This window comes from Mytilus galloprovincialis, chromosome 5 (assembly GCF_965363235.1).
Source record: "Mytilus galloprovincialis chromosome 5, xbMytGall1.hap1.1, whole genome shotgun sequence".
NCBI lineage: Eukaryota > Metazoa > Mollusca > Bivalvia > Mytilida > Mytilidae > Mytilus > Mytilus galloprovincialis.
In genome coordinates this window covers 18,114,513-18,128,775 of record NC_134842.1, presented here as the reverse complement: position 1 = coordinate 18,128,775, position 14,263 = coordinate 18,114,513, and the positions used below count along the sequence as shown (strand labels likewise).

Genomic DNA, 14,263 nt, shown 5'->3' with positions numbered 1-14,263 from the left:
TTATGCCTTTTTCAACTGATTTTTGTAGTTCCTCCTTATATTGTACTGTTATACCATTGTCCAAGGTTTTTCGGAGGGTTGAGGTCCCGCGAACATGTTTAACCCCGCCAAATTCTCTATGTATGTGTCTGTCCCTTGTTAGGAGCCTGTTATTCAGTAGTTGTCGTTTGTTTATGTGTTACAGATTTGTTTTACGTTCATTTATTGTACATAAATTAGGCCGTTAGTTTTCTTGTTTGAATTGTTTTACATAGTCATTTTGGGGCCTTTTATAGCTGACTATGCGGTATGGGATTTACTGATTGTGGAAGGCCGTACGGTGACCTTTATTCGTTACTATCTGTGTCATTATGGTCTCTTGTGGAGAGTTATCTCATTGGCAATCATACCAAACCTTTTTTGTTATAGCAGCTTATAGTAAGGTGCAATTAAAAGATCATGAATGCGAATATTAGCTTGTTTAGTATCGCGATTAAAAGAACTCGCATTCTCAAATCTGAATTATATAAATGTATGCGGATTTTTTTCAAATGCAAAAGTTCTTAGAACAGTTTTGTTTATTTTTTTAATAATCGCAATAATAAATGCGCGCTATCATTTTGAAATAACAATACCTCCTGTTCTAGGTAACCGAGGAAATGAATCAGTTGATGGTGTTTTGACGTCTAACAATCCTGAGTTTAATGCAGAGTCAAAACCTGATTGTTGTAAGTGTTGAATTGAGATCCTTAAAACTTTATAATCGATATACCTTAATCTTCTAAGAAATGTTGTGATCTCTCATTATAAAAAACAATCCCGTTATAATATGTTATATTTTTATTTTCATTTTAATGATTATTATTTTGTCAGACATTAACGGAAGGATTGAATTAATGCAAATATTGCGACTGGTTTAGTACAGAAGTCTTAAAAGCTCGTATTCCAATATTTGCTGTATCTTTATGTGTGCAGGTTTTTTCTGAAATCGTGAAAATATCTCTCGCCCTTTTGTTTATTCCTTAAAAAGACACAATAGTCAAATATTTAAGTTATAATTTCTGAATATACCGCACCTCCTGCTGAACAAGAAGAATCTGCTCATAATAAAGTGACGTCAAACGATCATAAGGACAATGCAAAGTTTGAAACTGCTCGTGAATAAGAGATGAATCTAGATCCTTGAAACTTCACCTCATTAACCATATAGTGTTGGTGTTTTATGTATTTTCTCATTTATTTACCCTAAGGGTCTTAGTCGTTTATCAGTTTGTAAAAGAAGAGATCACCCTGTATCTATAGTATTTGTATTGTTTTCTATCTGATGAGTTAAGCCTTTTTCAACTGATTCTTATATTGTACTGTTATACCACTGTCCAAGGTTTTTAGGAGGGTTGAGGTCCCGCGAACATGTTTAACCCCGCTACATTCTCTATGTATGTGTCTTTCCCTTGTCAGTAGCCTGTTATTCAGTAGGTGCCGTTTGTTTATGTGTTACAGATTTGTTTTACGTTCATTTATTGTACATAGATTAGGCCGTTAGTTTTCTTGTTTGAATTGTTTTATATAGTCATGTCGGGGCCTTTTATAGCTGACTATGCGATATGGGATTTACTTATTGTTGAAGGCCGTACGGTGACCTATATTCGTTACTATCTGTGTCATTATGGTCTCTTGTGGAGAGTTATCTTATAAGCAATCATACCACATCTTTTTTGTTATAGCAACTTATAGTAAGGTGCCGTTTGAAGATTCTGAGGACGAGACAAGGTCGGACACTGGCAATGGTAAGTGTTGAATCCAGCTCCTTTAAACTTAACTTCAATGTACATATAGTGTAATGATTAAGTGTTATTGCGCATTTGTTTCATGAATATTCCATATTTTGTGTAACTAACTTCTTTCACAGTTAACAAACCAAATCATGAGTAATTGTTAGAACCTCTCCTTAGAAAACATTTCCTAATATCACATGTTATTTATTGTCTGTTTAAATGCTATTACTATGTCAGAAATTAATGCAAGATTAACATAAATGCGAATATTTGTATTTGTTTGATATTGATATTATAAGAACTCACATTATACAATCTGCATCATAATAATGAATAAATACACGCAATAATTTTAAATTAAAATTACCTCCTATTCCAGTTGCTAAAGGAAGCGGATCGGCTGATACTGAAGTGCCGTCAAACGATTCTAAGGCAAGACCAAAGTCGGAACCTGATTGTTGTAAGTCTTGAATCCAAATCCTTGACACTACATTTATTTTTGATATAGTGTAGTTGAACACGTTCTATTGTGGAGTTGTTTCATGATTATTCCCTATTTGTTCAGGGTGGTGATCTCAGTCGTGTGTTTTTCTTCAATATCTTCAAAAGACTTATGTTTTGTAACTTACTTTACTAACATATTACAATCCATATCCTTAAAACTTTTGTGAAAGGTTAGAACCTCTCCTTATAAATGTTTTCCCAATATCATATGTTAAATATACTCTTATTTTGACACATTCCCCATTTCCTTTCTCCATTTTATCTATTTAGATGTTTATTATTATGTCAGAAATAAATGCAATATTTTCATGAACGTGAATATTAGTTTGTTTAGTTTCGAGATGAAAAAAAATCGTATTCTCAAATCTGAATTATATAAATGTATAAGGATTTTATTTCAAATGTAAAAGTTCTTAGAACAGTTTTGTTCATTTTGTCAATATTCGCAATAATAAATAAGCGTCATCATTTTGAATTAATAGCACCTCTTGTTCTAGGTGACGGAGGAAGAGGATCGGCTGATAGTGTTTTGACGTCTAACAATCTTGAGGTCAAGGCAGAGTCAAAACCTGATTGTGGTAAGTGTTGAAACTAACATAATATCCAGGATTGCATACTGAATCCATACACGTATAGAAGCTCATATGTCACATCCTTGTTTTTTTTTAGATAAATGGCTACAAGATTGATCGATACCCTTAGAATTTGACCGAAAACGTGTGACGTTATATTATACCGAATATAATGTTATTCCTACTCAGAGATATGGAAAACAAAATATTGTCGGGATCTGAATGGTGATTATTTTATTTCCCCCTGTCGGGTTTCGTAAATTTCCTAGTAATGCAATATTAAACTCTATTGATATAATAATATTTCGTCCTGTACATGGAAATTTCACATCAAACCATTATATACTTGATACTTGCGTGAACTGGTTGGTTCCACATGAATCTTATGATAAAATAAAGTACTTCAAAAATTTGATTCAGTTAACAGTTTTTTAATTGTTCGGTTTGATGGTTGTTTAACGTTCAGTGGCAAATAGTTCTTGCATGTTTTGGTCGATGCAATACAATTTTGAAAACAGTTGTTTATAAAAGACACATTTGATGCACAAGTCAAAAAAGGTTAAACATTATGTTAGTTGTGAAAATTTTGAGGGAACATAATGATCCTGATAATATACACATTCTAAAAATTAAAATAACATAACTAGAAAAATTCAAAACGGAAAAGTCCCTTATCAATTGACGAAATCATACGCTCAAAACATTAAAAGAATTATAAACAGTTGTTTAATTCTTGACTTGGTACATACATATACGTTAGTATAGTGTAATCTGCTTGGTGAAAATGAGTGAGTTGATTGCCAAGCAAGTCGGACAAACCTTGCAAACAGTATGCAAAATTTCATAAAGTTCAACATTCTGTCATTTGTGAAAAATCATTTATATAACAAATCATATATTCATTCTTTATATGAGTAAAACAAACTGCGAATTATAAAAGTTCCAGCTTGCAATTCCACATGTAGTAGATGTAAGCCGGAGTCTGTACTCTGCGTGCCTTTGTATTTTATCAAAATCCAGCCATCTGTCATGAACAAACAAAAAAATCCAGGCTATTTGCGCACCTTGAATATAAGAAGTTACACCAGAAACATAATTAAAAAACTGAGGCAAAAAGACTGTAGTCCTAATTAATAAGCCGTATACACGCTATAAATACCAAGTACGGGATTGACGGTCGAAGGGACACGGGTTAAACAATATGATGATACGTGCTTTATAAGAATTTGGTGACAATACATATTTTTGAATATGCAGTTCATATAATTGAATGATAATTTAGAGATCTAAAATGTAGTAGCTATGTAGACAAGCTAACATGTCCGTCGTTTCGTGCTGGTGGAAAGTTAACTAATTGGCAATTTACCGCATCTTTTTTTATTTTATTATGGTTTGAATTTTCTAGAAGAACACAAGTTTTAAGACTTAAACAAATATGTACAAACAGACTGAAATGTTACTGTGATAAGTAAACTAGACATATACTTATCAAAACATTCCAATTTAGGGGACCAACGTTTACTAAAACTACAAATTAGTAGTAAAAAGAAACTCGTCCAATAATCATTAGTCACGATTTCTTGATGTCTTTGGTTGTGATGTCGTTAAATGCCCAGATGTTGCTATCTTATAAATTACATATCTCATATCTCCAATTATCATTATATATCAGCCAACGTTTGTACATGCAAATAACATATACACATATTTTTTTTATTGTACTTGTACTTTTACAAATAAAGTCTCAGGTTATCGCTCTTCCGTTTTGCGTAACTGTTCATTTTTGATCTTCTCCGCCGTCCACGTTTAAACTATGTCGATTTCTTTTAAAACAAATTGAAAGGCAATGATTTAAATTTTAACAACTAAAGTTTCAAAGGACGGGTGTACATTGTAGGATTGATTAATTGATTGTTGGTTGCTTAATGTCCAGTGGCAAAGGTTTCATGCATGTTCAGGATAAATTTGATTTTTGTTATCTGAATACAAATGCACAGTTAATAAAATATTAGGGACAAACATTCAAGGCCAAAAAGCAAACAAACAAGTCACAACAAAGCCAATGGCAAGACACCACTGCGACATATTAAACCCTTCGAAAATAATCACTTTTGAAATAAAACGGTTTTAATAATACAGGTAAATGAAACATAACTTTGTCGTTTTAGGTATACTACGTATGTGTATAAAATTCTTCCAACAATTAGGAATACCAAGAAAGTTCTGTCTTATAAATACATAAGTTAACACAAGATACAAATTGGGGTGAATATCAACAATACAACTATACAATACGAACTAACTAAAACTTTTCTGTACAGATTTAAGGAGAATATTTCAAGTTCATATAAATGTAGTATTAAGAAGTGAAAAATATCCAAATAATCAAAGCTGGTATATAGACAAGATCCATATTAATATAATACAACAAAACAGCATTACAAACAGTATCAACAGGTCGAATTAACAAGAACATACGAATTGAGAGTACTCGCAGTTACTGACGGCTAGTTAAAAGCCAATAATAATTATTAATAAAAAAACATGCATTAGAGACTAAAATCAACTAAAACACAGGATTAGTACAGCAGTATTTAAAACTCGTATTCCAATATCTGCTGTATCTTTATGTATGAAGATTTTTTTCTGAAATCGTGAAAATATCTCACGCACTTTTATTTATTCTTCAAAAAGACACAATAGTCAAATTTGTAAGTTATAATTTCTGAATTTACAGCACCTCCTGCTGAACAAAAAGAATCTACTCATAATAAGGTGACATCTAACGATCATAAGGACAAGGAAAAGTTTGAAACTGCTCGTGGTAAGGGATGAATCTAGATCCTTGAAACTTCACATCATTGTACATATAGTGTGGTTGTTTCATGTATTTTCTCATTTTTTTACACTAAGGATCTTAGTCGTTTTCTTTTAAACTTACAAATAACGGACTTATTGTGTGTAACCTTTTTCTCTTACATTTGACAATTACATGAATTGCTATTAACATATTTCTTGAAAAGGTTTTCACCTCGCATTTTCTCAAAACTTTTTTGCCTTTTTTTCATATATTCACTTTATATTATTTCATCAGAAACTATCTATGCCAACCGGATATTCATGTCTTGTTTCGGTTTCCATGGTTATTACAAAAATAGTGGATACATGTCTAAATCTTTCAAAAAAGGCTAGTTTAATATATAAAAATAGATACATTTCTCCAAAAGAGCCCAAATGACACAGAAATTAATAATTATAGGTCACCGTTCGGCCTTTAACAATGAACAAAACCCATACCGCAAAGTAAGCTATAAAAGACCCGTAATGTCAAAAATGTTAAACAATTCAAACTAACTATGATTTGTGCTGAATTATATCTGTGTTATTAGTTTGAAACTTATCAATTGAATTTATTGTGATGTTTGTCTTGTATAAAATAACAAAACAGTCCTTGGTGTGTATTTTACTTAGAAATGTACACATCAATGATACCTAAAACGGAGTGAAATGTAAATCATTTTCTTGAAAGGAATTAAGATTAATCCTATTTTGATAATGAATTTGAACATGCTTATAATTATTCCAAATTAAAAACAAGAAGTCTTATATTTTCTGGCACTAATTGAATGGCTATTTTATTCTGGAAGCAGGCATTATTGCTTCGTCCCTTAAATGATTGATAACTTATATTTGATTGATTATCCGTTAAATAAAACACAAAACAAAACAAAAAATCATGACAGGCACCTAAAACCTAGTGTGCTGAGTACCTAAGATATTTTCAAAACCATGTACTTTGAAAGACGCTCGTTCATGTATAGATGTTTTTTATTTCTCTTCCTCTCTTAAAAATTCTTGGTTAATTTAAATGTTAAAGGGAAATGGAATAAACTGTTATTTAAACATGTCAATCAATTGACGAAAATCAACATTTCACCCTAGTCAACTGTATTTATCTTTGCATCATATTTTCGTCCATTCCAAAGCTCGTGTATTCAGTAGGATTTTGTCAATTAATGTAAACAGTTTAAATATTAATTTTTAGGCGATTAAAAAGTAGCTGTTAACCGTAGATCATTGCGGTACTTAAATTCTAATACAGCTAATTTGTGTAATTTGTTGTCTGCATTTGGATTTTTTTTTTTAGTTTTCAATTTCTTATGACGAAAGATGCAACAGTTATGTGCAACGTTTGTGTATGCTAATACTCAACCTGTTATATTTATAAAACATGACAGAGATATATAAATATTTTATGAAAATATAACGTAGTTTGATAATTGTGAAATGAAATGATATAAAATAGTATGCTGACAACCAGAAATAATAATACTAATGACATATAGGAACAGTATGTGCAAGTTAGAAAATCTATAAAAGAGTCGGCATTCCACAAATCGTATTGTAGATTTTAAGAAACTTAAACATTGACGAAATCCTCATTGTGTAGTATTTGTTGTGGGAAGCTTACTATTTCTATAACATATTTTCGTTTAATACGCTTCCCGAGAGAAAAAAATTAACCAATGCAATACCTATCAAAATATCATTTACACATTTTTGGCCTTTTGAAAAAGGAACCACTTAATGTTATGATCATCGTGCATTTAATCATCCCGGTTTCAACCAAACAGTTTATTTTGAGGTGTTAATTATATCTTTTCATGTATGAAGGTCATATGAGAATTTGTAGCAGTTAATTTACCTAAGTGAGTCCTTGTTTGAAGGTTGACTTGTTGACAATCATATCAATTCTTCTCATTTTTATGTTTACTATGACAGTTTTTACAGTTTTTACAATTCTTATGTAATTATATAAGGATAATCAATATACAATACAATTAATAGATTTAGTTTGTCTAAAAAGATTGTAATTTCCGTCAACAAGAAGTCTCTAGTGTTAACATGTGTAACTAAGCACGCTTAAAGTACATCCTTTCTTAACTTTATCAGATAAATGACAAAAACTACTTCACATAATAGTACTCTTTATTTGAGTAAGTAAGAACTTAATTGTTAGATGGTTTAATGTGAAAACTTTCATTAAAATAATTTCAATCTAAAAGTTGTCAAACTAGCTTAAGTATTAGAAATACTACAATTTTAAAGCTAATATGTAAATATTTATTTGATGAAATTTGTTTTTGTTAGAAATGCAAAATGAAAAGGATAAAAAAGAGTATATGGATGCAATACAATCTAAATCTACATATGAAGTCAGAAAATATGTTAGAATTCAGGTCATTGGAAAAGAAGGTGTTGGAAAGACAAGTCTTGTACGTAGATTACTGAATCAAGATCTTGAGGGTGTAACGAGTACTGATGGAATTGATATTAATAGAAAATGTCATATTAAAGAAGGCGATGGTACATGGACGTTTGATAATGGTGAGTTCCGTTATCTTATTCCTGCTTCCATATCACAAAGAAATAAGGTAACTTTTACGGCTTTCTGCTTTTCAGTTTGCAGGGTCATTCTAACACAATGAATAGTGCATTGGTATATTGCAATAAATTAGATGATAATTTTAGTTGAACGTTTGCCAAAAATGAAAGGAGAGTTCTCTCTTGATTTCTATGATTCTTTATTCAATAGACTGTCTTTGATTTGTATAAAATTTGCCAATTTGAAACGACAGTTGACTTGAACTATAGCCCAATGTGTTGTAGATACTGTATAATTAGTGACCGGTGCAAAATTTACAAACCTTCAATGAGTAACAATTTTCTTTTTGTAATTTATCCTGGAAGAACATATTTGTAGAATATATTCAGTTTTGCTTCGCATTGCATATTTGTGCATTTTTTGTTATCTTTTTAGTTCTGTTGTCGACGAGAGTCATCATTGTACATATCAGAAAGTTTTAAACTTCCTTAAACACACATACATAATAGAAATAAAATTTATCATGAAAATTGAATAATTATTCCTGTTTCAGATTTGTTTCTGATGTACCCAGTGATTACCTAATTAGTGTGCTTTTACTCTAATTAGAAAATACGGATAAAGTACATACCATAATAACGATATCATGAAAGCAATTATATATATTGAACATAAAATGTCTGAATGACTTCATATTTGAATTATTTTTCTTGATTTAAAAAAAAATAATTTGAAAGGTTTTAGAAAGACGTTGGTCTTCTGAATATTTACATTAGTCTTCATAAAATCTAGAATTATCCTCAATATGTGTATGATATCGCAAGGTTTCTAATATAGTTGATGTGTTTATTCAGTGTCAGCTAATCACTGCGATGAATGGTAGCTATTTCAATACACGCAACTTTCGAGTTTTGGTAACAATTTACATGTGTACAAGTCCATTTCCTGTTTATGTCAATAGAATGTGTGATATACGTTACGATTGTCACTGCGTCTTAAATTATTTTTTTAATTGAAGACAATTTTATGTATCCTTAATTATATATTGTGGTACTTTGCGGACCCTCTCTGAAATAACTAAATAGTTTATTTTTGCAACTAAGTAACTCTTGTGGTCTCCAAGTTTATAGAAAAACTATGCATTGATATCACGGGATATTAGTGTTGATTATCTCGTTTTCTTGGACATATCAATGCTAAACAATAAAACCAAATTAATGATATTTAATCTATAACAAGTTTTAATACCATTTAAGCTGTTTCTTCTGACTTATGGTTACGAATATGCGAACTTTGTTATGCAGTCAAAATATAGAGTTTGCAAATCACTGTATTTTAGATCAAACTGAAATTGAGAAAAAAGGAAACAGAATACTGCATGCAATTAAGTTACAACAAATGACCAACCAACAAAATAATGATGATCGACCTATCGCTGAACATAAATTACTTGAAACAGAAAAAGATGAAACACCAAAAGATGACATATTTCTTACAGTGGGCGAAACTAAACAACATCTATCTAATCCGGTCACAGATGAAGCAGATGCATTAGATATAAATGAGACAGTCAAGAAAAATGATAAGGATCCAGTGACAACATCTATAACAAACATCCCAGGTACTTCAAACAAGAACTCTAATGACAACCAATTATATGAAGTAGACGCTATGAATTCCAACGCAGACAAACCAATAACAAATACATATATGAATCACAATGCTGATCAGATTACCGAAGCAATGGTTGATAAAATGGATGAGATCACATCTTATTTACAAAATACAAAAGAAACTATGACAGACGAGGGTTTAATAGAATGTGGAATATGGGATTTTGCTGGCCAAAAGGAGTACTATGCCACCCACCAGACATTTCTAACTACCGATGCAATATATCTTCTTGTTGTGGATATCAAAGACGATCTGAACAAAGTTCAGTATGATGATCAGTTTAATTTTGTTTCCAGTGGAGGTAATATTTGGAAAAAATAACCTTATAAGTGTTTTATTGTTGGGGAACTTATACTTTAAAACTAAAGCATTATTTAGAACATATTTTTCGAACTGTTTATGATTTTACTGTTTTGAATAACTACTGAAGTACAGTTGTTGTTTTTTAGGGCAGTTTTGTACGATTGGTTATCAGCGGAGTAAGATGTGAACTATTGTAAATATGCTTTCGTCGATACAGTTCAGCTTGTGGTTGTGTGTCTATCATGCAATAGTTCTTTAACTGATTTTCTTTATTTATTTTTAGATGAATTCATTATTGTTTTACTGGTATATTTTTTGATTTCGCATTTCTAGACAGAACATTTGTCTTGAGTTATTTAAGTTTGGATTTAGTTATGTTAATATTTGTTTTCGACAGTACATTTTCTCTGGTTAAGAGATATATGTTATTAACTAATTGTTTGAATATTATTGTCGCACGCTGGCATCTTGTGCAGAAAAAATTGTACCGTTAATATTATTACGACCGCTGGGTCGATGCATCTGCTGGTGGACTTTTAGTCCCCGAGGGTATCACTAGCCCAGTAGCCAGTACTCCGCCAGCCCAGTAGCCAGTACTCCGGTACTGGCATGAAAATACGGATTTTTTGTGTTATTGAATTTGCTGTTACAAAATTATTATAAATTAGGGAATGTCTCTCTCTCATGCAAAGCTCTGATTCCTTTCACGGATTTGGCTATACTTTGTGGAACTTTTTGATCATAGCTCTTCATCTTTTATATAAGCTTTGGATTTCACATATTGTGGCCACGAGCATCACTAAAGAGACATGTATTGTCGAAATGCGCATCTGGTGCAGAAAAATTGGTACCGTTAATATTATTGGCATGCCATTTAATTGAAAGTTTTGTATACTTTTGACAATCCAACATTAAGCGTTGTTTGTTTACATAGTAGGCTAACACTTTTGCTAAATTTGTGATTAAAAAATCTGGAAGGACGTGAACATCAAAGTTTTAGCACTGAACAGAAATAGTTTTTCAAATTGGGACCATATTATATTGAAAAATATTGAAGTTCAATTATATTTTGAATGTGATTTCAGATTGTTATATCAAGTTCCAAAATTTTGAAAAATAGAAAGATGAAAGTTCACTTAAAATATAATTAAAATGTATATTCGATCTTAATTTTTTTTCAAATGCAAGTTTGTAATTTGATAATGTCCCTACTATATATCGTTTATCGTACTGATGTTTACATAGTTAAGCCTTCCTGTATTCAAAGAGCTGATATTTCTGTCTTGCTTTTATGAGTAAATTCTAAAGAGAGGAGGATGTGTTTATTGCTACCTAAAATCTTAGCTCGTGAATGATAAAGGAATTCATTCGATTCTCAGTTGGTTTGTTTTAAATCTGTAGGACGATCCGATATTTATTTTTGTAATTAAAACCGATGTTCTGTAAGGTTTTAGTCATTTCTGGCAAATGTCGTAATTGTATTCAATAATAAACTGTAAATATGTTCAGTAGATAGTCTGGAAATAGTTATCAAAGGTACCAGAATCATAATTTAATACCCAAGACGAGCGTTTCGTCTACATAAGACTGGTCAGTGACGCTCAGATCGAAATAGTTATAAAGACAAGCAAGTACAAAGTTGAAGAGCATTGAGGACCCAAAATACCAAAAAGTTGTGCCAAATACGGCAACGATGATATCATGTATTTTTGACATTTGTCTAGCTACTCTCTAAATTGTTCATTCACTACCAAATTTTGCTAACAAGTTGCCCGCGGTTGGTTAGTAAACATGTTCAAATTACTGTATAAAAGCTTAGAGAAGGGGTTAACATGGACATCATGACTTTTTCACCTCGGGACGATGTATTAGAACGGAGAAGTTCGACGTTTATATCCCTGGAGATAAAGGTATAGTATAACAACTGGATTCAATAGGTCTGATGTTGGTGTTATAAACGAGCAATCAGGTTCCGTTTGTTGTATAGTTTTTCGGGTGGAAAATATGTTTGCTGTTGTTTGAAACAACAGCAAACATATTTTCCACCCGAAAATATGTTTGCTGTTGTTTGAAACAAACCCCTTATCAGCTAATTCTAATTGGCTACTATTTCGATGATATTGACTCATGTCATACAGAGATTTAAGACTGATGTAGTGAAGAGTTTCTGTCGTTTGTGTTCATAATCCTAAATAACACGGTATTAACTGCTGGAAATGGTTTTTTCCCCCTTGGCCATTTTTGGAGAAATGGGAGTTAAGGCAAACAGAGATGTAGGACTGATGTAGTGAAGATGTTCTTTTTGTTTCTTATATTGATCTCTATAAATGGTATGAATTGATAATGGTGTAAATGTTTGATGACCCTGACTACTTTCATGAGACTAAGGTTTAATGTTGATCATAGACGAATGACTTATGTAGAATCAAGTTTCTTTTTTTTCTTTCACATTACTTTAATGAAGTTGTTTTTGTTAGAAATATACCGTTTTTAATCATTGTTAATGATGTCCTTTTCTTGTGAATATGTCTATACGTTACAATTGTGATATTGAAAGAGTCATACCCCGGTACAGAAGTTTCTAGTCGTCAGCAATGGAACATTGAGCTAAAATCATCAAATTAAATCAAGATTGGAAAAATATCTAATTCAGGAAGAAGGGAAGTGATATTCAATTTTGGGAGTTTTGAGATTTTGTTCATAGATTTTTTAAGGTTAACTTTTACTTCATAATTAGGTATGTAGCAAATTATTGCTATATGAGTCATTGAAGCACTTTGTAATTTTGCGGTTTTTGGTTATTATTTATAATATTGATATAGATAATCATATCTTTAGCAAAGTAGGTTGTACGAATAGGTCAAATGATTTAAATTGTCAATTGTCTCTTAAGGCCCTTTATCGTCTTTCTTTAACACTTTTTCTAAAGTTTTGTAACTCTTAAAAAAATCTTCTCCTTTGAAACTACAGAGACAAATTCAATTAAACTTGTGCCACATTTATCAGTAGATTATATTGTTTCTGATGACTCCGATTGCAAACCAACAAGCTATAAATAGAACAGGGGGGTTAAAATTTAGTTTGTGGCTTATATCTCTGACACGTATGTATTTAGAGCAATTATGACAAGGGCCAACATGTTTATCAGGGTCAGATCAATATGCCCTGAAATTTTCAGACGTATCATACAACATGTTGTTCGGTTGCTGTTCCTAAATGAGTAATTTAAAGGAAATATTGCAGGTTTCAGTTATTATCTTAAATATAATTATAAATCGATAGATTTGAACTGTAAACAGCAAAGAAAGATCTACAATTTAGTCAACATGAAAAATGTCAAAGTATACCTTCAGGAGTTATTGCCCTTAAGTAAAATTTTACAAATTTTTCATGAATTTTTGATATCTTCCACGAAAATATTTTCATCTGATAATAATGTGACAATATTAACCAAACATGATTATCATTAGGATATATAGTTTTCAAATTGTGTCCGATGACTCCGCCTACAAAAATCAATTACAAATGGTCATTACTTGAAAACTAATATAATAATGATAAGGGGTCAAGGGGCATTCATTAACTATTGAAAGACTACAATGGGATGACTTGATTTTTTCCATGTGCGGGTGCAATTTTTTCAGAGGGGGAGCGGTACTTAGAATTTCTACTTTATATTTTCCATTTTCTGAAATATTCAGGATCTTTTTATAAAAACCATTATTATATCGTCTCTTTCATGATACTTACTTTGGATGAAAACACCTCTACCAAAACGCTGTTGAAGGTCGATCCCAAAAAACATTTAAAGGCACTTTGGCCATTAGAAAGTCCCTTGTGAAGAGGAGGGGTATCCGATTAGGATTCGTTTTGGAGACTTGCATGACAGCGTTCTTTTTCAATTTTTGTTAATTTTTGTGGATATCATTATAGATTATAGATTGGTATATACTGTATGACGCAAAAAATGTTAAACAAAGAAAGATCTATAAATAAGTCAACATCATCAAAATCTTTAATTCACATCATATTGGAGTTAATGTCTTTTTTGGGTAATTTTCTGATTTTAA

General features: G+C 31.3%; 1 protein-coding gene across 1 annotated transcript in view; it reads left to right on the top strand.

The window, feature by feature from the left end:
• The first annotated feature begins 630 nt into the window (after positions 1-630).
• Positions 631-14,263, top strand: part of LOC143075307 (uncharacterized) — a 32,403-nt gene continuing 18,770 nt past the window's right edge. The window contains exons 1-7 of the mRNA XM_076250679.1: positions 631-707; positions 1,704-1,766; positions 2,134-2,214; positions 2,756-2,836; positions 5,568-5,654; positions 7,982-8,218; positions 9,556-10,191. Of these exons, the coding sequence (XP_076106794.1) occupies positions 7,984-8,218; positions 9,556-10,191 (871 nt within the window). The 5' untranslated portion in view covers positions 631-707; positions 1,704-1,766; positions 2,134-2,214; ... (1 more) ...; positions 5,568-5,654; positions 7,982-7,983. The remainder of the gene's footprint in view (positions 708-1,703; positions 1,767-2,133; positions 2,215-2,755; positions 2,837-5,567; positions 5,655-7,981; positions 8,219-9,555; positions 10,192-14,263) is intronic.